We start from the raw sequence: 21,593 nt of genomic DNA, 5'->3' as shown, positions 1-21,593 counted from the left end.
AAATGGATTCAAAGAAATGAGCCGCTAGCTTATAAACTAAAAGAGGTATCACAAAAGGAAATATGGACGAGGAGGGCAAAGGAAAGCACGCGATCAAAACTGTTGGCTCTGTTCCCCAGCTTAGATGCCCTGCCTACAGTACTTGCGAGATGTTGGCCAAGTCTAATAATATATAATATTCTATCATATATGCAAATAAATGACTATCACTCAAGAAAGACATGGTTTGAAAAGTCCAGGCTAAAAATGGTATCACTACACCCTCTACAGTCAAACGCTGAGTATAGACCTGAACCCAAAGGAAGAGAGTTATGGTAAGGCTTGTTTATAGTAGCAAATTATAGAGACATAATTTGATACATGTCTATAATCTGTAGCTGCTTCTGACAAATAAAAAAGTAGCAAATTATGAATAAACATATAATGGTAAATGTAAATGTAAACAGATAACGATAACAAGAAACAAAAAAAAAACAACAGTTCTAACTTCAAGGAAGTGTAGGCTTCCTCCCTTAAAAAGGAATGTCTACACATATCTAGAAACCTATAAAGATTGACAGGAAAGAATCTCTGGAGGTTACCTACACTGTGCCACTGAGGTCATAATGTATCATTTCCAATTTGTTTAACAGTATCCAGTGGTTAGGAAGATTTATAATAAAACAGGTCATTTAATGAACACAAACTGTGCTCACAGGATACATTTTGTTTTATAAGTTAGTAGCCTGATTAGACACATTGCTTGATGCCTGCCTGAGGGCAGTTACGCAAGTCAAGGGAGTGTACGGCTCAGTCTATGGAGAAGGATGCCTTAATCTGGAAGAAATTGTAGGGCAGAATGTGGTGCAATGCAAAGAAACAACGTGACTTCACAATATGACTCACAACCCCAACTACAGTTAGTCCTCGACTTAGGACTGCCATTGAGCCCAAAATTTCTGTTGCTAAGTGAGACAGTTGTTAAGTGAGTTTTGCCCCTTTTTACGACCTTGCTGTCAAGCTAGTGACAGGGTTAAGGGAATCTGGCTTCCCTCATTGACTTTGCTTGTCAGAAGGTCACAAAAGGGGATCAAGTAACTCCGGGACACCGCAACCGGCATGAGTACTTGCCAGTTGCCAAGCGTCCAGATTTTTATCACGTGACCATGACAACCACTTTGCAGGGGCTGTTGCGAGAATAAAAACGAGGCAGAGGAAAAACCTCTGTGGGTCAGTTTGCACCCTTGGAGGAAATGTTATTAAATGCATAATGGTTAATAACAAGTACATAACACCACAGTTAATAATATTAAGAGCCAGTGGACTACTAAATCTATTTGAGTAATAAATCCACGTCCCATAAATGAGCAATACAGGATAATGCCTTGTGCACATAATAGGCAGGTATAAAGATTATACAGGGCCAATGCGCATGTTAAAAAGCGCACATATATGATGCTCACCTGTCACGCTCCACATGTGGTCCTGCAAGGGAGAAAATGGGCATGGAGCATCTCTGAGCTACTGGAGAGCCAAGCTGAGGCTCCTTGTGGGATTCAAATGCCCATGCCCATATCTTTCGTGGCTGTGGATGAGGGTTATTGTAGCTCTCCCTTTCATGGAAACTGCTCCTGGGGAAGAAGCTATCCATGCAAACGGGTCATCCAGCTCCTTACTCCACCCTAATTGCTCATTTTTCCTTCTCCTTTTCCCGACCCGGCCGAGGGCTTTCTTTCAATATAATCCCCCTTTTTAACCACCCTGCCAACGCCTGCGCAGGCCTTGCTAGGCCTGGTAACCATGGATACCTCCAGGAAGACCCTGGCCTGGTCGAGGATAACCTCTCATCCGCACGTCGCACGACGTCCCTTCCAGGCCAATCGGCGCTCTCCGCCTGGCCTCCGGCGCGGCCTCTCATTGGTCCGCGACCCCGGTTAGGACGGCCCAACGAAGCGCGCGGCGGCAAGCTAAAAAAGAAAAAAAACCAAGTAGGGAGGGGTGGGGAGGCGAGTGGGATGAAAAGGAAAGGGCGGAGAGCGGGGGGGGAGTGTGCGCGCGTCACGCTCGGAGCGGGCCAATCGGGTCCGGCCAGCTTGCTAGCCGGCGACCAATGGGGAAGCTCCAGCGCGGGGAAACGCACCAATGCAGGAGCTCCACGCGAGGCTGCGGGAGGCTATATAAGCGCGGATGGGCGCCCGGGCCTCAATACTCGATCGGGGGAAACGTCAGCTCGGGAAGGCAGCGAGAGGCGTTCAGCGGCGGCGGGCAGCCCTTCGCGGCGAGATCGGTGAGCCCTAGGCGGGATTGTCAGGAGTCAAGACCACGTGCTTCCTCGGGGTCAGGGAGGGGGAGATCCTCTAGGCGCCCCTTCCCTGCCTCGACCCCCAAATCGGGGCGGACTGCAGATCCCATCATCCACAGCCTGCACGATCATGGGGTGGGGGGCATCAGCGAGAGAAGGGGGGCTTCTTGCGGGTGGGGGAGGAATGGGGGGGCCCTTCATGAGTCCTTCGGGAGAAGGGCGGTATACAAATCAAATCAAATAAATAAATAAGTTTTAGTCCAATATTTCAATAAACTCATTTGGGGCTCTTGGATCTCTAGCCTGATTGATGCCTGATTTTATATATAAAACAAAAGCAAAAACTGGACGTTGGCTTCTGTTTTATTTCTCCCACTGCAGTATTTTATTTTGACTTCAATCCATTTCAGGCCTTTTATCCCATATATATATATATATATATATATATATATATATATATATATATATATATATATATATATATATAACGTATGTATATGTATTTGCTTTTGCCACGCTCCTTAAAAGAGGATATGGTTACTTCCTTCTGTTCTGGCGTCTTTTTGGCGTCTTGTGTCTTTGGGGTGGGGTGGGGTGGGGTGGAATTGGTGCATTATTACAGGGCCTTTAAAAAGGAGCTAACATCAGCCGCCAAAGCCTGGGCGATCGCCCCTGGAAATGTCATCTGAATGCAGGAAGACCTGAAGCCAGGTCTCCTTAACCTGATGCAACATCCTTAGTTAGCATCCCTGGGTGCTGTATGGCTTTATTTGCCTTTTATTTGAGCCAGGGTGGCTGGGTTTCACCCCAGCATATGCCCACTTGGCATTTTCAGCCTTGCGTATGCAACGTCCCTAGTTAGCATCCCTGGGTGCTGTATGGCTTTATTTGCCTTTTATTTGAGCCAGGGTGGCAGGGTTTCCCCCAGCATATGCCCACCCGGCATTTTCAGCCTTGCGTATTTTGATATAATGGTGTCTGATTGGTGGCCTTCCCATGCGTGCACAGCGGCTGTGTGTAGAGCTGGACTATTATCTGTTGTGCAACGAGTCCAGAGTGGGAGAGAGTCTAGCTGAGCCGGAATAAAACCCTACAGGTTTTATTTTCATTGATTCAGTTTCTGTAGGCCAGCCTCAGTCTTGTCGTCACTTCCCGGATGCTTCCGTTGAGTGATGATGCAAAACCCTCCTGGGGAGAAATCCAACTCCATTTGGTCTTACGGCTCTCTGTCGGCTCTTTTCTTCCCGCAGTGTTTTATTGCTTGTTTGGTGTGTGAGAGAACACCCCCCCCCCTCTAAAAGCAACATGAAGTACGCCATTGTCTGTCTGCTGCTGGTGGGCAGCGTCTTTGCTGCCGAGGACGATGACAAAAAGGAAGACGTGGGAACGGTGGTTGGCATCGATTTGGGAACCACCTATTCCTGGTATGTAAAAGAAGGGAGCTGCTCCAATCTATGAGTGGGGAGGGGGTTTACTGGGTTTAATTGGGGGTGCCTTGAAGATCTTGGTGCAGAAAGCAGCTGGAATTTGGTGCAAAATGGTAAATTGGTTAGCATACCGAATTGAAGGCGAACATTTCTTTTGGTGGCCTTACGCAAGACTGGGAGGCATGCAAACAGCTGCATCAGCCATTGGAAGAGAATATTCGGAGCTCAGGGTTAGACTGTGGGGTCCTTGGTGCTCTCTGACCTTGGCTGTCTTCTGGCAGATGTTGCATGACCCAACTAGGTAACCTCTGACCTTGGCTGACTTCTGGCAGATGTTGCATGTCCCAACTAGGTAACCTCAGTGGAGCTCGCTGTCCTTTTATGTCTGACCAATGTTGCAATGTAGGGCAAATTTCTCATTAAAAAATGTTCTGCATCAAGATAGCTTCCTGCCAGTCATGGCTGCTGTGAGGTTGGTGCTTTTTTTTTTTAAAAAAAAAAAAAGACGCAACCATATGCTGATGAAATAACCACAATTCTTCTCCCTAGTGTCGGTGTCTTCAAGAACGGACGTGTTGAGATTATTGCCAACGATCAGGGCAACCGGATCACGCCCTCCTATGTGGCCTTTACTCCGGAAGGGGAACGTCTCATTGGTGATGCAGCCAAGAATCAGTTGACTTCAAACCCCGAGAATACCGTTTTTGACGCCAAGCGTCTGATTGGGAGAACGTGGAATGACCCTTCGGTGCAGCAGGATATCAAATACCTGCCTTTCAAGGTCTGCCAGGGCTTCCCTCTTGGTTCTGATGCATCTTGTAAAAACCCGAAAGTCTTGTTCTTGCAAGATTGGCTCCCTCCAGCTAGGCTGGAATTCATTCTAATCGTTCACAATGATTGGTTCACACATCAAACCCCTTTTTGTGGGGGGCCCGGTCTCCTAAATTTATGGCTGAACAAAGATATGAATCCAGTCTAACATTAGCTTGGAATTGCCATAGCACCCACCTAACTTTGGGTATTAAATCTTAAGTCCGCTCACCTTGTTGCACTTGGAGAAATACTCTCAGATGTGGCTTTTGAAGCCTTTTGGGGAAGTTCTGTTACCAATATTCTTTTAGAAACTAGGAAAGCGTTTGGTCATTAATAATAAGACAGTTTATCTGCATTCTGGAATATAAAGCAGCCTCTTCACTTTTTTCCAGAAAAATGGTTTTATGTTGTGCGAATGCAAGGTTTCTGGATTGTAATGGTATCTAACCCTTCTTGTCTTAAACAGGTTATCGAAAAGAAGACCAAGCCGTATATTCAGGTGGATGTTGGAGGAGGCCAAACCAAAACCTTTGCCCCGGAAGAAATCTCTGCCATGGTTTTGACCAAGATGAAAGAAACTGCTGAAGCCTACTTGGGAAAGAAAGTAAGATGTAGCTCTTTTATCTAGGAGGAACAATTCAGGGGAGAATGGAGAAGCCCCTGTATTTTTTATGGGTGAATGCCTCCAGTGACCTCTTTAGCATTTAGATAACCCCCATCTTTATCTACTAGGTCACCCACGCTGTTGTCACTGTGCCCGCGTACTTCAACGATGCTCAGCGCCAGGCCACAAAAGACGCCGGCACCATCGCTGGATTGAACGTCATGAGAATCATCAATGAACCGTAAGTGGATGCCTCTTCCTCATTGCCGCTCTCCTCCTGCTATGGAGGGAAAGTTACGCCTTTGTGTACCATTCTAATGTGTGTGTGTGGGTTTTTTTTCCCCTTCCTTCCCTGCAGCACCGCAGCCGCTATCGCCTACGGCTTGGACAAACGCGAAGGAGAAAAGAACATTCTCGTCTTCGACTTGGGCGGCGGAACTTTTGACGTCTCTCTCTTGACCATCGACAACGGGGTCTTCGAAGTCGTGGCCACCAACGGGGACACTCACCTGGGCGGAGAAGACTTCGACCAGCGGGTGATGGAGCACTTCATCAAGCTCTACAAGAAGAAGACCGGCAAGGACGTCCGCAAAGACAACCGGGCGGTTCAGAAGCTCCGTCGAGAAGTGGAAAAAGCCAAGAGAGCCCTTTCTTCTCAGCACCAGGCCAGGATTGAGATCGAATCTTTCTTTGAGGGCGAGGACTTCTCAGAAACCCTCACCAGGGCCAAGTTTGAAGAACTGAACATGGTAGGTGACTTTCAAAGGGACGTGCTAGCCCCAGTGGACATTGCGGGGTGGGTGGGGGGGAAAGAGTAGAGTAGGGAGGAACCAACACTAGTTTTAACCTTGAATCAAAATGTTTGTGCGGCTTCTGTGAGATGCCTTAGTACAGGAGTCCTTCAAACGTGGCAACTTTTAAGACTTGTGGACTTCAACTCCCAGGATTCCCCAGCCAGCCATGCTGGGAGTTGGAAGTCCACAAGCCTTGCCAAGCTTAGATGGACTTCAGCTTCCGCTCTGAAGCCAACAGACAGCGTCAAAAGCAATCATCGACTAATCCTCCCTAACTCCCGCCTCCAGGATCTTTTCCGTTCCACCATGAAGCCTGTCCAGAAAGTTCTAGAGGACGCAGACCTGAAGAAACCCGATATTGATGAAATTGTCCTTGTTGGGGGCTCCACCCGGATCCCTAAAATCCAGCAGCTCGTCAAGGAATTCTTCAATGGCAAAGAGCCTTCTAGGGGCATCAACCCTGACGAAGCCGTGGCTTATGGCGCTGCTGTCCAAGCCGGTGTACTTTCTGGCGATCAGGATACTGGTAAGCTCATTTGTGAAAGGAACAAGTCTGGCTTGTGATGAAGGCTAGATTTTTTTTTTTTTACTTTTCCCAGGCCGTCCCTTAATTTTCCATACTTCTTTCAGGTGACTTGGTGCTACTTGATGTGTGTCCCCTAACTTTGGGCATTGAAACTGTGGGAGGCGTCATGACCAAACTCATCCCCAGGAACACCGTGGTCCCCACCAAGAAGTCCCAGATCTTCTCCACAGCTTCTGACAACCAGCCAACCGTGACCATCAAAGTCTACGAAGGTAAACTTGCTTGTCTCCGGCCTTTATTCGTTTGATAAATAAGGCAGCGAACATATCCCAACACTCCTTCCTCCCATTATCCAGACAACAATCCTGTGAGGTAGGCTCGGCTGAGAGGGAGGGAGGGAGGGTCTGCGATCGGGAAGTTGACAAGAGATCACAGATCTTTTCACCTAAAACCGATAGCCCGAGGATCCACTCAGTGTGGCGTTCTTTTCACTTTCCCGCAGGAGAACGTCCCCTCACAAAGGACAACCACCTGCTGGGCACCTTTGACCTGACCGGCATCCCGCCTGCCCCGCGAGGCGTCCCTCAGATCGAAGTCACCTTTGAGATCGACGTCAACGGCATCCTGCGGGTGACGGCGGAGGACAAAGGCACGGGCAACAAGAACAAGATCACCATCACCAACGACCAGAACCGCCTGACGCCCGAAGAGATCGAAAGGATGGTCAACGACGCGGAGAAGTTTGCTGAGGAGGACAAGAAGCTGAAGGAGCGCATCGACGCCCGCAACGAGCTGGAGAGCTACGCCTACTCGCTGAAGAACCAAATCGGCGACAAGGAGAAACTGGGGGGCAAGTTGTCCACGGAGGACAAGGAGACCATAGAGAAGGCGGTGGAGGAGAAGATCGAGTGGCTAGAGGGCCACCAGGAGGCCGACATCGAGGACTTCAAAGCTCAGAAGAAAGAGCTGGAGGAAGTGGTCCAGCCCATCGTGGGGAAATTGTACGGCGGGGCGGGGCCTCCTCCCGGCGGGGAAGAAGAGCCAGGGGAGAAGGATGAGTTATAGGCTTCTCTGTTTTTTGTTTTTGTTTTTGTTTTTGTTTGTTCTTTCCCCTCGAACGGCCATGCTGTGTAAATAGTGGACTTTTGGACATTTTGGTTTAAGCTATTGAACTCAAGAACTGGGATGTGATCAGAATCTTCACCTCAGGTGGAGTTTGGAAATGTTTATAGCCCCAAAGCGGCTGATTACTGCTTTTCGTTAGCAGTTGATAAAAAGTGTCCCTGGAGGGTGGGGGTGGGGATAGGGAAGTTTAACTTGCCAGGAGGGGGCGGGGGGGGGGAGGCCTTCCTTGACGCATTCACCTTGCAATGGTTTATTTAAAAAAAAAAGGTGGGGTGGTGTGTGAGAATTTTTTTCTACCCTCCAAAGCGCCAATAAATTTGTTATTTACACTGAATTTTGAGGGGTTTGGTTTCTGTGTCTGCAAAGAGTTTACTTGCAGACTTTTCATTACCCAAGTAGGTAATGGCATCATTTGCCTACTTAAGTAATAAAACGTCTGCCAGGGGAAAAAAAACCAAGCTCAGAGAGCACTAAGGACCCACACAGCCATTGTCCTCCTCCCCCACCCCTTATAAACCCCACACCCTTCTAGTACTGATGGCGTTACCTAGTTGGGTCATGAAACGTCTGCAAGAGAACCACCCAGCTCAAAAGAGTGAGCCGAGGAACTCCATGCTTCAACCCTGAGCTGCAAATACCCTCTTTAATTGGAACCAGTTTATTCTCTGGAGCCATCCATGCTGTTGGTTGATTGAGACGACAAACACTGCCAGCATGTTTTTTTAAAAAATAAAAATAAAAGGTGGATAGGCAGTTAAATATGGGGGGGTTTACTGCCACATGCACACACCCCTATCAGACCACAAGTCTTAATACTTGCACGGCCTAACTTTATTCTTCTAGCATGCTTACGATACAGTCATCATAGATATCCCCTTTAATGTTCATGCCCCCAAACACCAGGCAGAGATGAACCAGCCGGCCCCCCCTGGGCCCTTCCCCTTGTGCAGCTTCTGGGGTTTCTTTCTGATTGTGGGGCTCTTCTCCGGGGCTTCCCCAAGGAATAACGCACATTGAGTGGTCCAGCCGACCAGGAGGTAGAGGAACGGTGAACTCCAACTGGGTCCAGTGACTTTTTTCTGCAGCCGTTTTAATGTTTTCAGAAAGAAAACAAATGGGTTATTTCATTATTTTTAGAAATAAAGCAGGGGGAATATCGAATCCTCCTATTTTTTTTTCCCCCCACACACACACACAACGCTGTGAGGTGGGGTGGGTTGAGAGGAAGGGAAGGAGGGTCCGGCCCAAGTCTCCCAACTGGCTTCCACGGCTAAAGCTGGACTAGAATTCCCAGTCTCCCACTTTCTAGCCTAATACCTTAACCACTAGGTTCCACATAGCTTGACATCCAAACACTACGCCCGCGCAACACTCCGTGCCATCAGCCCCGCTTGTTCTCTAGAGAGCAGCGATTCTCAACCTGTGGTCCGCAGGCCCCCGAGAGGCCACAAAAGCTCAAAATGTTACGCTTTCAATCTTGAGTTAAGCCTTGAGGTCTGTGGCCACCCAACGGTATTTCAAGGGGTCCCGTGGCGAGAAAAAAAAGCGTTGAGAACCGCTGCTCCAGGGGACACCTGGTGGCTCTGTAGATGCCGAGGCGGTCCTGCCACGAATGGGACGTTCTGCCAGAGGACCAAAGTTAACCGCCAAGAATACCTGTGTGATACTTGTACATCGTATTGAGTTCCCCCGTTGGGTCCATCCCTCCGAAGATGTAGATGTGCTCTTGGAAAGCAACGGCTGAGTGCGCCGCTCGGCCTCCAGGAACGGATCCTGAGGTAGACCATTTCTCCCACTTTAGGTCCCCTGCGGAGAGAACACAACAAACCCTGGCTTGCTTCATTCGAGATGACCTTTTTTTTTTTTTTAAAGTGGCATTTCGGTATTAGAAACGTCCTGCTTCTCCGCAAGATCTTGCAGCAAAGCTGCATGCTTCTCGTTTTTCTCTTTATAGATCAGTCTGAGCAGGGAGACGCAGAAACATCTTGGCTAAAGAGGGATTTGAAATCAAACTCTGGTTTATCCACCATCGGGAGCCAAGTAGGACCAGACGGAATAACAAGAGTTGGAAGGGACCTTGGAGGACTTCTAGTCCAGCTCCCTGCCCAAGCTGGGAACTATATTTATTCCAGACAAATGGCTGTCCAGTCTTTTCCCGAAAGCCTCCAGTGATGACGGAGTACCTACAATTTCTGAAGGCAAGCCATCTCACTGCTTTATTTATTTATTTTTTCACTGTCAGGAAATTTCTCCTTAATTCTAGGTTTGGTTCTTAGTTCTAGATGAGGCTCTCTAAGAAATTGCCCAAGTTTTTTCAATGTTCTCCACCAAACCTTTTAAAAGATTCCTTTTAATTAAAAAAAAAGTTAACAAGAGTTTCGGGAAGCAAATCAAAACTGGACAACGACAGCCCCAAACCTCATTTGGAAGCACGCACCTTAGTCTAGAGAAAACGAAGGAAAACTGGGATAGGTCCTTATAGGGGCCATTTTTTGTGTCAGTGATTGCAAAAATGCTGGAGGTGGCTTGCGAAGACTTTAGAAAAGATTTTAAAACACAAAAGAGCGAAGACTCAAACGTACCTGCCTTGCTAATTTTAACGCTATGTAGGGTGTACTTACGTATGTCAATGGAGAACAGGTCGTCGTAAAACGTGTCACCAGCCAAGCCGCCATGTATAAACAGTCGGTTCTCAACCGCTACCACCACGTGGCCGTGCCGGGGAGCAGGAGGCTGACCACGCACCTCTGGCTGTGACCACGTCAAGGTGGCTTTTTAAAAAGGGAAACAAAAGTTAAAGCTTGCTTCTCCTCAAATCAGAACTAACCCTTTTTTCGGGGGGAAGCCAACGATGGGCTTCGTACGATGGGTGAACCAGCCCCAGCCAAAATAACAAATGCTGCACGGAAGGCTGGGATCTGTAGATCTCCTACCTCTTTTAGTTCGTGCAACTTAAGGGCGCAGGAGGGGGGGGAAAAGAACTTTAAATTTGTTCATTCACCTGAGTCGAATATGTGAAGTTGCTGGTCTTGGACAGGATCCACCCCTTTATCCCCTCCTCCAAATACATATAACCGGTCCCCAATTGCTGCCGTGGAGGTATGATACGTGCGAGGGCTGGGTGGATTGCCGGCCACGTTGGTTTTCTGCCACGACCCAGTTTCTAGTAAGAGAAAAGATGGTGAGTAGACCCAGAGCAGACTTGCTCAATTCCAGATGACTCTGCGAAGAGGCCAGACAGACTAGTCCCCAATTCAGTTGGGAAAGAAACCTTGAAACGTTGGATTGGAGGAAAGGAAGTCCCAAATAATTAGAGTGCACCAATTTGAGAAAAGCCGGTCTTGTGCACCACAAGCAAGATATGCAAATAAAGGACACGAAATAAAACAGAAGAAAAAATGGCGGAAGGGATTCTGTAGAAGGATTTAGTACAACTAACCCTCAATTTTATTACCCCGGTTGAGACAAAAACTTCTGCTGTTAAGCAGTGCAGTTGTGAGTCATTATGTAAACATGCCCAATTTTACAAGCTTATTTGTCATGGCTGTCCCCTCAACACCCAGAGGGGTAAAAGAGGAAGTGAGCAAAGAAGGCTTGGCATGGCTGTTAAATGAATGTGTGGCTGATCAGCAAATCCAGCTCCTTCCATTAACTTAGCTTGTGGGAAGCTGGACCTGAAAGTCACCAATGGGGATCCCATGATCCTGCAACAGCACAAACACATAAATATACACATACCACCCAAATTGCAATCATTGGAACTGCAGGGATACTGCTGGTTGTTAGTCCAAGGATTGGTCATAAATAATTGCAATTTCAAACTGTCACTAAACGGTTGCAAATCAAGGACTATCTGCACCCGATTTGGCTCGGATCAGATAACAGCGACCGACCGGGCAGAGGCTCTGCTTACCTAGATCCAAAACCTGTACGCAGTCTCTGTTGCCAGTTTCACTGGCCCCTCCATACACCCAGAGTGTGTTGGGCTGGCTTGCAGGCATAAAAGCAGCATGTTCATATCGTGGCAACAGACCTAGCCAACCAGGCGTTGTCCAGCAATTAGCATCTACGGCGGAAGGACAGATATCAACCCCTAAATATGTTTTAAGATTTCCTACTGGGAACAAAATCTATCGCACTTGAGAAATCAAAACCTTCAGAGGCCCCACCATTTCTTTTTTTACACAGCTTGGTCCTACACTAAACTGGCTGGATTTAGGTGGCAGTCTTAAAAGCAGCCTTGCTTGGTACCAGAATAAGCCAGAACTATAAAGCAGGGATAAAAGCATTATTAATAAATAAATAAAACTGACTTGCTTCTGAACGTCAACCTGTGGCTCTCCAGAGGCAAGAAAGGAACCAGTCTAGATCCGAAATCCCAACATTTGTCCAGGCACAGCGGTGCCCAAAAAAGCACCCAGCCACCTGGTAGAAATCTCCCTGACAAATTCTTTCAGCAACTATGATTTGCATGCCTTTGCATCCATAAGGACTAAAAACATGGGTCGTTTTTAACACACACGTATATTTTAATACAGTATGGAGTTTGAGGCCCTCCGGAAATTCAGTTCCCCCGCTTTCTCCCTCCCAGCAGAACTTACCAAGATCAATAAAATAGGAGTCAGTAAAACTTCCACTCGGATTTGCTCCGGCGATGATGGCCACTTTCCCATTTTTACTGCCCGGCTCCAAAGGAGGCAGATATAAAGAGTTTTGGCCCACACGAGCACAGGGGCTCTTGCCACCTAAGGCAAGGGAATACCTGGCAGGCAGAGAGAAGCAGAGGAAATATTCATCCAGATGCTGATAGAAGAGAATATTTGGAAACTCAATATTTTGAACTGTGGTCTCCTTGGTGCTCTCTGAGCTGGGTGGACCGTGGAATTTTGCACGGAGAGATCATGGCAGCGTCCCCAAGTGTCAATCAATCAATCAGAATAGAACTGGAAGAGTAGTCCAGGGGAGGAGGAGGAGGAGACCCAACCTACGCCATTCCAGACAAGTGACTGAAAGTCAAGGACCTGCCTAAAATTGAAGCAGGAAGCGGGCGCCCAGGTGCAAGGAAGGAGATGCCCCGCTCTCTTTCCCTTTTTTGCGCGGCTCTTTTGCAATGTCCTTCTTTTTCTCGCGCAGGTCAATGCCTGCACACGTGCCAAGCCCTCCTGCCCCGGTTTGCATGCACCCATCCAAGGCTGCAAACGGGAGAGCTGCCGCGACCTCCCACGCGCTACACTCCCGCCTCCAGCATCCCTCGCCCTCTTTTTTTTTTTGCACGGATCCTAGCCAGAGCGTGCACACGTGCAAAGGAACCCCTCGCGGGCGGCTCACCAGGTCGCCGCCTGGGGTTTCTCCCGTGGCTTCAGCTTGCGTAGCACCTTCTCCATCGAAGCAAACACGGGGGGGGGGAGAGAAGAGGCGTGGTTTTGCAGGGAGAACCCACCCTCCCCGGGCCGGTTGCTAGGCGACTGGCACCGCCCCCAACCTCTTTGATGTCTCCCCGAAGACGGGGAGAGACGGCTTTGCAAGCGCCTCTGCATTCTTTTCTTTATCACTTAACTTATTGCTCAAATTGATTTGGCGCTGCAAAGCGTGCAAAATCGCAATCCTGGTCTCGTTTGCAACGAAAGACATACAAACTGTGGGTGGGGGCTGCTTATTTTATTTATTTATTTTAATACCATTTTGGCTTGTTCAGACTCTGCTTGCACGGCGGCACCTTCCCCCCCCCCCCAATCCAAGGCTATATGCACGTTTGCTTGGACACCAACGCCCCTCATCCCCGGCCAGCGTGCCCCGGCTGGGCACTGCAAGGAGCCTCCGGAGAAAAAGCGGCCTGGAAGCCAGCAAGCGTGGACTCCAAATCCCAGCATGCCGCGCGGCAGGCAAAGCGGCCGCTTCGACGCCACAATGGACTCCCGCGGGGCGGGGAGGGGGGGGGCAGAGAGAGGGAAGCCGGAAGCAGGCCACCGGAAGCGGCCTCGAAGCGGACCAGAAAGAAGCCCGGGGTCCGATTCAAGTTGGCTTTCTCACTTCCGGTGTGGCCGAGAGAAGGCCGGGGTCGGGGAGGGAAAACAGGGCGGCGTCGCTCGCACCGGCTGCCTCCGCACAGCCAGATCGCCTCGCCTGGCGGAACCCGGCGCGGGTTTCCCGCCTCTACGCCCGTAGGCCCCAACCCGGAAGTGCGAGTCGCAGCTTCCGGTCCTCTCTGCCCCACTCTTCCTCCTCCTCCTCCTCCTCCTGCCTTCCTCCCCCCCCGCTCCCCCCCCCGGAGCTGCTCTGCCAAAATGGCGCCGCTGGACTTGGATAAGTACGTCGAGATAGCGCGGCTCTGCAAGTACTTGCCCGAGAACGACCTCAAGGTAAGGCGGGGGAGGGGGGCGGGACGGGCCTGGGAGGGACTTCCTCGTGGTCCCCTTTCCACCTTGATCTGAAACTGCCTGGGTTTGTTGTTTTTTTTCCGGTGGTGGCGATGGACATCAGCAAGGAATGAGCCATAGAGGAATGGAATTGCGAAGAAAGGGGAACGTTTGTAGCTCAGGGTGGAAATGAGGGGTCCTTGGGGCTCTCTGAGCTGGGTGGTTTTCTTGCAGACGTTTCGCGACCCAACTAGGTAACATCATCGTTGCCACTGAGTGTGGGGTTTACTCCCTGTTGTAAGTGATCGGAGTGGGATTTTCTCCTTGATTAGGGTAGTTTTCTGCTTGATGATTTGTATGGTGGAAATATCTGCTTATCTCTCTATAAGCTGTATATAAACAGCAAGCGAACCTCACACTAACACTGTTGATGTTACCCAGTTGGGGCAGTGAAATGCTTGCAAGAAAACAGCAAAGCTCAAGAGAGCATCAAGGACCCTTCACAAATGGATTGGATGCCCAGGAAAGAGGCAACAGGCGGGGGAGAGGGCAGAGGAGGCGGGTCATTCAAAAATGTGAAAAGTGGAATAAATAATGTACTTTGGAACCTAAAGGGGACTTTGACGTGGTGTTAGCGACATGTGTGGCTCCTGCCCTGACCTGACCTTTTTCTGTCTTTCCAGCGGTTGTGTGACTACGTCTGTGACCTGCTCCTAGAAGAATCGAACGTGCAGCCGGTGTCGACCCCCGTTACCGTCTGTGGTGACATTCATGGACAGGTGGAATTTCCCATGGACTGTACCTTTTTGACATTCTGGATTCTGTTCCAAATTCCATTCTGGATTGGGTTCTTGCTTCCATTCTGCAATGGCTTTTGGATTTCGGATTCCATTCTGGTTTCTGTTCTGGGTTCCATTCTGGATTTCCGATCTGCAATGGATTTTAGATTCCATTATGTATTGGATTCTGGATTCCATTCTGGTCCCCCCTCACACCCAAAAATATCTGGATTGGGCTCTGGATTCCCATTCTTATTTGGATTCTGGATTCTGGTCTGGACTGTACTCTGGATTACCTTTTCATTGTGCCTCACTTTTGCTTGTCAATGGTGCCAATTTGGGTGCCTAAACAAATTACTGAAAAAGAGGGAATTGTAGTGTTTCTCTCGGATCAAAGATATCAGATTGCCCTAACTTTTTAACGGTCCTTGCGGTGGCAATATCTTATTAATTGCCTGCACATTATTATTTTGATCAGGCTTTCAGAACCATTTTTAGGATTTGTAAATAGAACATTTACAATTCCATCAGAGTTCAAAATAATTTCAATGGGTACTTTGAATTTGTCTATGTTGAAATACGTGTTTCTTTTTTTCCTTTTCAGTTTTATGATCTATGTGAATTATTCAGAACTGGAGGTCAGGTTCCTGACACAAACTACATATTTATGGTACGAACAAATGTAGAGAAAACAGAGATTGGAATCATATATAGGGTATGACTAACTGATGAGAACATAAAAAGTTCGAAATGATCATCTTAGCCTCCCAAATTCTTTATTAGCAATTTGAATAATTTGCACAAATAATGAGCTGTCATAAGTTGACTAGTTCCTGTGGATAAGCCCTGAGCCAAAACAGGAATGAAAGAGTTAATTAGCAAGGTCCATTCAAAAAGCCTTGACAAATACTTAAACATACATTTGCCTTGCCTTCCAGCTAATATAAGAGAGAAGGAACCCGTGGCTCAGGAGGTTAAAACACTGCCTGATATATAATCAGCCCGGGTTCGAAATGATCATCTTAGCCTCCCAAATTCTTTATTAGCAATTTGAATAATTTGCATATATATATATATATATATATATATATATATATATATATATATATATATATATATGTAATACATCAAGGGGAGAGGATTGCTCTTGTGGTTTTGTTTTCTGCTGAGAATACAGCTCCTGTTCTTTTGCTGAGTACATATAGTTTGGAAAAGGAAGTGCTAGCTACTAATGACCAGTTTAAAAAAAAAGGTAGCACACTTTGGGAACATTGAGAACTACAGCCAAATGTTCTGCCTGTTTAGTTTCATACAAGCCCTGCTAACGTTGATTATCTGTTCATAAAATTGCAGCCTGAGCACATTGTTTCAATTAAAGCATTGTTTTGATTTCCAGGGTGATTTTGTAGACAGAGGCTATTACAGTCTAGAGACATTTACTTATCTTCTTGCCCTGAAAGCAAAATGGCCGGATCGGATCACGCTCTTGCGTGGGAATCATGAAAGCAGACAGATAACCCAGGTCTACGGATTTTACGGTGAGTATCCTACTGCTGCTACACTTTCCCAGAACCGTTTTTTGTTTCCATTACAATCAGCATAAAACTGTTATGATTTAGCCTGGCCGGCAGGAGTCTACTTTTAAAAAAGGATTATAGAAACATTTATTTCATTGCTACAAGCATAAGCCTCATAGTTTCTGGAATTCCCTGTCCGAGGCAAGAAAGCCGGCTGGGTGACTTTGGGCCAATACCCAGGAGACAGTGAGTTCTACTCTTGCCTTAGGCATGAAATCTAACTGTCCCTCTCTCAGCCCAGCCCACCTCATAAGGTGGTTGTGGGGGCGGGGGGAAATAGGAGGAAGGAATATTAGATACATTCACTGCCTTGAACTGTTTATTTAAAAAGTCCAGATATAAAAACAATCAAAATAAATAATAGAACCTGGTGTCCTTTATTTTCTCTTCCTTCTCCTCTTCCTCCCAAACAGATGAATGCCAAACAAAATACGGTAACGCAAACGCCTGGAGATACTGCACTAAAGTCTTCGACATGCTCACAGTAGCAGCGGTAAATGCTTCACAGTCCTGTTTGGGGGGGGAAAAAGGAGGGGGATGTGAGTGATGCACCCTCCTCTCCTCCTACCCCAGATACTTTTGGCTTTTGAGAGAGAGTAAAAGCCCGTTCTCTTTTCCTCCAGTTGATAGATGAACAGATCCTCTGCGTGCACGGAGGTCTTTCTCCAGACATCAAAACACTGGATCAGATCCGAACCATCGAGCGCAACCAAGAGATCCCCCACAAAGGCGCTTTCTGTGACCTCGTCTGGTCTGACCCAGAAGATGTGGATACCTGGGCCATCAGCCCTCGCGGAGCCGGGTGGCTTTTTGGCGCTAAAGTTACCAATGAGGTAAACTCTTAAATCCACCCTACGTTGTTGTTTTGCCGGCTTTCTCATTTACGGGTCTGTTTTGCATTCAGAATATTATCTGAGCAACCGGGAGAGAGGAAGCAAGGAACTTAATTAATCTTTATTCAAGGAACAGCTCAGTCTAGGCAGAGTTGAATGTTGGCATCCTACATCCTTGCTATTCAAGGTTTCTAAAAAGAAGTAATGCCAACTTTGGCCTGTCCCATTTCTGCTTTCTTTTTGAATGTAACCATCGTTTGTGCTACCAGTTGAAACTTTATGGCACAAATTCAAGTATTAGAGTTGGTAAACCAGGGTTTATACGTTAAAGTAGCTTATAGCTTAAAATGATCTATGGATCCGGCCGTGGTCAGCCCAGTTTAATGCAAGTTTACAACCATTTGTTTAATGACGATGGCATTGGGGGGGGGAAATGACTTATGATTGTTTGTCACCTACCCCCGTTGCAGCTTCCCCATGGTCAGGTGATCAAAATCCAGACCCTTGGCGACTGACTCATATTTATGACGGTCTCTGTGTCCCGGGATCACGTGACTGCCTTTATCAACCTTCTGACAAGCAAAGTCAATGGGGGGACTGTGTCCAAACTTAACCGATTAACAACTGTGGCGCTTAGCAACAGAACGTTTGGGCGTAAAGCGAGGACCGCCTGTATATAAAACCTAGCTGAGAGTGAGTGCGGTAAATCGTCTCCCTTTTCTCTTGACCCCTTTGACAGTTTGTCCACATCAACAACTTAAAACTGATCTGCCGGGCCCACCAGCTGGTCCACGAAGGTTATAAATTCATGTTTGACGAGAAGCTGGTAACAGTCTGGTCAGCCCCAAACTACTGCTATCGCTGCGGGAATATCGCCTCCATCATGGTCTTTAAAGACGTGAACAACAGAGAACCGAAGCTTTTCCGAGCTGTCCCAGATTCTGAACGCGTCATCCCTCCGAGGACAACCACGCCGTATTTCCTCTGAAAGGCCACCCACGGCCCTCCTTCCCTTCCCTTCGTGACGTGCATTCTATTGAGCACTTTGCTGCTGAAATACTTTTCTCCCCCCCCCTCTATTTTTAAATTATCTAAATGTATTTGGTCTGTAGCGTTGCGTTTCTTAACCGCCCTTCTTCCCGTGCGTCTCCTCCTCTTTAAGATCGCTTTTGAAACGTCCCACAAGCACTTAACTTGTCATATATATATATATATATATATATATATATATATATATATATATATATGTACACACACACACACACATACATACACATACATTACATACATACATACATACATATATATATATATATATATATATATATATATATATATATATATATATATATATATATATATATATATATAGTGCTTTCGATTTTCTGTTTTTTGTTTTTAGGGGAAACCCCTTCAGAATGAAATCAAATAAAAACAGAGCAAGACAGGTCAGAACTAGTCTGATTCTCCTTTATTTCGTTCAGGAGTTGGCGTTGGGAGTTTTTTTGTTTTTGTTTGTTTGTTCTGGATAAGGTTTTTAAGGAATTTCAGCAGCAAAGTTGAATTAATGTGCATATTGGGACTTTGTAAGTCCAACGTCTCCTTATGCAGTAAAGGTAGGCTGGCCTTGTTTATGTTTTAAATCACAAGTGGTTTAGAAAACTGCTCCCTATATATTTTTTTTTTCTTCCTTCTTTCAGCTATGTTTTTATTTTTAGGCTTCCAATTACCCATTACAGGTATTTGAATTTGTACATTAAAATAACTGTTCTGATTTTTCTCAGATACCTTGTATTTTTAATAAAAGTGATAAATCCTGAACCCCTGCCTCTAGGTTAAACTTGAGAATAAAACTTTATGTTGTTGTGAATGAGTGCCTTCATGTGCCAGTCTTGACTAAAAAACAACACAAGCACAATCAGGTTTTTTTCAGGGATGTTTTGTAAATACATTTGGGCTTTTGGAACTAAAGTACTGATCCCAGTACTGTTTTTCCCCTTTTTGAGCTAGAGATAATATTTTGCCCCTGGCAATTATTTTGGAAGAGATTCTAAGATCCCATGTAAAAATGTGTTAATCAGACTTGTTAAAATAATCTAGCATACAGCATCAGAAATGACATTTATAATGCTTGTTTTATATGCCAAACACCTTAATGTTGTTCAACTGATAATTCATCATTTTGAGCAGTATTCTCTAATTTTGGCCTTTGACCATGACCCCAATTTTTTGGTCTGTTAAAATACTAAATATTTTGCCCCTTACAAATCATACCATGATCTGGGAGAAATAATGCTAAAGAAATAAATGGACCATTGCTGAGAGAAAGCAGATGATTGGCAGCTTAGACTTATTTTGAAATTCCTAAAAATTCTGTGGTATTTCTGCAGTGGAAATACCAGATTGTTAATAGGAGTTGGGTTGCTTTGGGACTTATATTTTTCTCCTGAATAATCACATCTATTCCCAAATCAATTTCTGTGCAACCTAGAAATGTTTAATGCACTCAGTTTACACTATTCCTCAGTGGAAATGTGCCAGCAGCACCATTTTATGTATTTTTTTTTAAAAAAATATTAACTTGAAATGTGGACCTAAATTGCCCCTCAGTTTAAATCTCACTTTTTGAAAACAGTATTCATAATAGTTTTGGAAGAGCATTGTAAACTTTATAACCAGCGAATGATATTTTCAACTTGAGGCCTTTAATGCAACAAAGGCTGCCTTTTTTTTAAAACCAAAATCTGTGAATACCCAACATTTCACATCAGTCCAGTCAGGTTTTTTTTGTTTTTGTAATACATCCTTGGCCTAATGGCGGGAAAACATCAGCATAGGCAAAATGACATAAATCTTGTCTGCCATTTTATTTGGGGGAACAGTGGTTTGATTTTTAAATGTAGATTTATATGTATTGTGTATTTATATGTATTTATAACCCGTGTTTTTAGATGAGGCTGATGTAAATAGGAACCCTTGGTAGTCCAGTTTCATCACCATTCATATTGTGGCAGAAATAGGAATGTTTGAGGCAATTTTACTACCCGCCTTTTGAAAACCACAATTAGCTTCAGAAAACCTTGAAATACAGCTTTTTCCCTGTATATAAATTAAAAAGATGGCCTGACACCCAAAACAAAACCTGCAACTTAAAAGAGTAATATTTAAAATACCTTTTCAGAGTGGAGAAAGACACAAAATGGTGTAACAGCCACCTTAAAGAGTGACACTTCCCTCAGCAACCTTTTTTTTTTGAGAGACAAGAGATTTCCCACCAAAATCTCCCTTCAGCCCAAGTTTTTCTTAATCGCTTAAGTTTATTCTACTCACAAAGGTTAAAAGTCATACCAGATTCTTGGCTTTTTTTATTCTGCTGCACCCTCAGCATCCAGAGGGAAAAAGCCTTGGATTCCCAGGAACATCAGGAAGATTGTTTGAGCTCTTTTTTTTTGCCTTTGAAAAGACATGGTGGGCAGACTTGAGTGACCTCTTAGACTTTTAAGGCCTAGTGGTAGTGCTTCAGCTCCTTCTATGTCTCATCTTCCTCAGAAGCTACTTCTTTTTTTCATCTTCATCTTCCCCTTCTGCCTCCTTTCTTCTATCTTCCTTTTCTGCTGCACCCTCAGCATCCAGAAGGAAAAGCCTTGGGTTCCCAGGAACATGAGGACTAGAAGATTAGTCTGAGCTCTTTTTTTTTGCCTTTGAAAAGGCTTGGTGGGCAGACTTGAGTGACTCCAGCCTTGAGTGACTTCTTAGACTCTTAAGGCTTAAGAGTGATGCTACTTCAGCTCTTTTCTTCTATATCTAATCAGAAGATGCTTCTTTTTTTCCTTCTTCCCCTTCTGCCTTCTTTCTTCTCCTTCTTTCTTCCATCTTCCTCTCCTGCTTCTCTCTTCACCTTCCCACCGCTGGTCTGACAGCTCCCTGGCTCGCAGCCTCCTTTTATACCCTTCTGGCCCCAAACCCACTCTCTGCTGATTGGTGGCACCAACTTGGCCCTCGCTATTTTCATTGGCCCTTAGCCGGGTCATCCCATTGGCCCTTCAGCCTGCCCTTAGGCCAATGTCCTACTTTTGTCAGACCTCTTCCAATTGGCTGAAAACGAGGGGCCTTCGAACCTCACTCTTTGCCCATAAGCTGAGGGTCACCTCTGAGCCAGAATGGACACTGGGGCTTTTGGGGAGTAATGTGGAAATAACCTATCTTTGCCTTTTCTGAAACTCTTTCCGTTTCCTACGGTGGGGAGGGAGAAGAGGAAAGTCACAGAGAGGCAATCTGGTGCAGTGGTTAAGGCATCCGGCTAGAAAATCAGGGCACGGTGATTTCTAGTCCTGCCTTGAGTCACTTGGTGCCAATCACGGAGAGAGGGTGAGCTCTAGTCCCGTTGATTGATTTTGGGACGTTGGACTGAGATCTAATCCCAACCTTAAGCACAAAGCCAGCTGGCTAAGTTTGGCTCAGTCCCTCTCGCGCTCTCA

The 21,593-nt window shown here is 46.2% G+C and overlaps 3 protein-coding genes across 3 annotated transcripts; 2 read left to right on the top strand and 1 right to left on the bottom strand.

The window, feature by feature from the left end:
- Positions 1-2,167: 2,167 nt before the first annotated feature.
- Positions 2,168-7,753, top strand: HSPA5 (heat shock protein family A (Hsp70) member 5). The gene is made up of 9 exons (XM_083375338.1): positions 2,168-2,266; positions 3,532-3,705; positions 4,258-4,489; positions 4,988-5,125; positions 5,254-5,366; positions 5,484-5,874; positions 6,208-6,445; positions 6,550-6,717; positions 6,948-7,753. Exons 2-9 carry the CDS (start codon positions 3,587-3,589, stop codon positions 7,508-7,510), a joined length of 1,962 nt encoding a protein of 653 aa, XP_083231464.1. The 5' UTR covers positions 2,168-2,266; positions 3,532-3,586; the 3' UTR covers positions 7,511-7,753.
- Positions 7,754-8,383: 630 nt separating this feature from the next.
- Positions 8,384-12,963, bottom strand: RABEPK (Rab9 effector protein with kelch motifs). Its single transcript, XM_083374945.1, has 7 exons — positions 12,899-12,963; positions 12,172-12,332; positions 11,484-11,636; positions 10,572-10,733; positions 10,192-10,341; positions 9,227-9,376; positions 8,384-8,649 (listed from the first exon to the last, which is right to left on the bottom strand). Exons 1-7 carry the CDS (start codon positions 12,952-12,954, stop codon positions 8,402-8,404), a joined length of 1,080 nt encoding a protein of 359 aa, XP_083231071.1. The 5' UTR covers positions 12,955-12,963; the 3' UTR covers positions 8,384-8,401.
- Positions 12,964-13,581: 618 nt separating this feature from the next.
- PPP6C (protein phosphatase 6 catalytic subunit) lies at positions 13,582-18,380 on the top strand. The gene is made up of 7 exons (XM_083374940.1): positions 13,582-13,929; positions 14,610-14,705; positions 15,310-15,375; positions 16,102-16,243; positions 16,696-16,775; positions 16,906-17,115; positions 17,855-18,380. The coding sequence occupies exons 1-7, from the start codon at positions 13,855-13,857 to the stop codon at positions 18,101-18,103; spliced, it is 918 nt and encodes a 305-aa protein (XP_083231066.1). The 5' UTR covers positions 13,582-13,854; the 3' UTR covers positions 18,104-18,380.
- The last annotated feature ends 3,213 nt before the right edge of the window (positions 18,381-21,593 follow it).

Source organism: Vipera ursinii (genome assembly GCF_947247035.1).
Source record: "Vipera ursinii genome assembly, chromosome: 16".
Taxonomy (NCBI): domain Eukaryota; kingdom Metazoa; phylum Chordata; class Lepidosauria; order Squamata; family Viperidae; genus Vipera; species Vipera ursinii.
Note: the sequence above shows the minus strand (reverse complement) of the source record. Positions and strands in the feature narration are given on the sequence as shown.

Bases quoted from the DNA above. Each gene is read 5' to 3' on its own strand.
- HSPA5 (XM_083375338.1), top strand. From the start codon at position 3,587: ATGAAGTACGCCATTGTCTGTCTGCTGCTGGTGGGCAGCGTCTTTGCT. The intron at 5,367-5,483 runs GTAAGTGGATGC...CCTTCCCTGCAG, and splicing joins ATGAGAATCATCAATGAACC to CACCGCAGCCGCTATCGCCT. The intron at 6,718-6,947 runs GTAAACTTGCTT...ACTTTCCCGCAG, and splicing joins GACCATCAAAGTCTACGAAG to GAGAACGTCCCCTCACAAAG.
- RABEPK (XM_083374945.1), bottom strand. From the start codon at position 12,954: ATGGAGAAGGTGCTACGCAAGCTGAAGCCACGGGAGAAACCCCAGGCG. The intron at 11,637-12,171 runs GTAAGTTCTGCT...CTTCCGCCGTAG, and splicing joins CTCCTATTTTATTGATCTTG to ATGCTAATTGCTGGACAACG. The intron at 10,734-11,483 runs GTAAGCAGAGCC...TTCTCTTACTAG, and splicing joins CGTACAGGTTTTGGATCTAG to AAACTGGGTCGTGGCAGAAA.
- PPP6C (XM_083374940.1), top strand. From the start codon at position 13,855: ATGGCGCCGCTGGACTTGGATAAGTACGTCGAGATAGCGCGGCTCTGC. The intron at 16,244-16,695 runs GTGAGTATCCTA...CCTCCCAAACAG, and splicing joins CCAGGTCTACGGATTTTACG to ATGAATGCCAAACAAAATAC. The intron at 16,776-16,905 runs GTAAATGCTTCA...CTTTTCCTCCAG, and splicing joins ACATGCTCACAGTAGCAGCG to TTGATAGATGAACAGATCCT.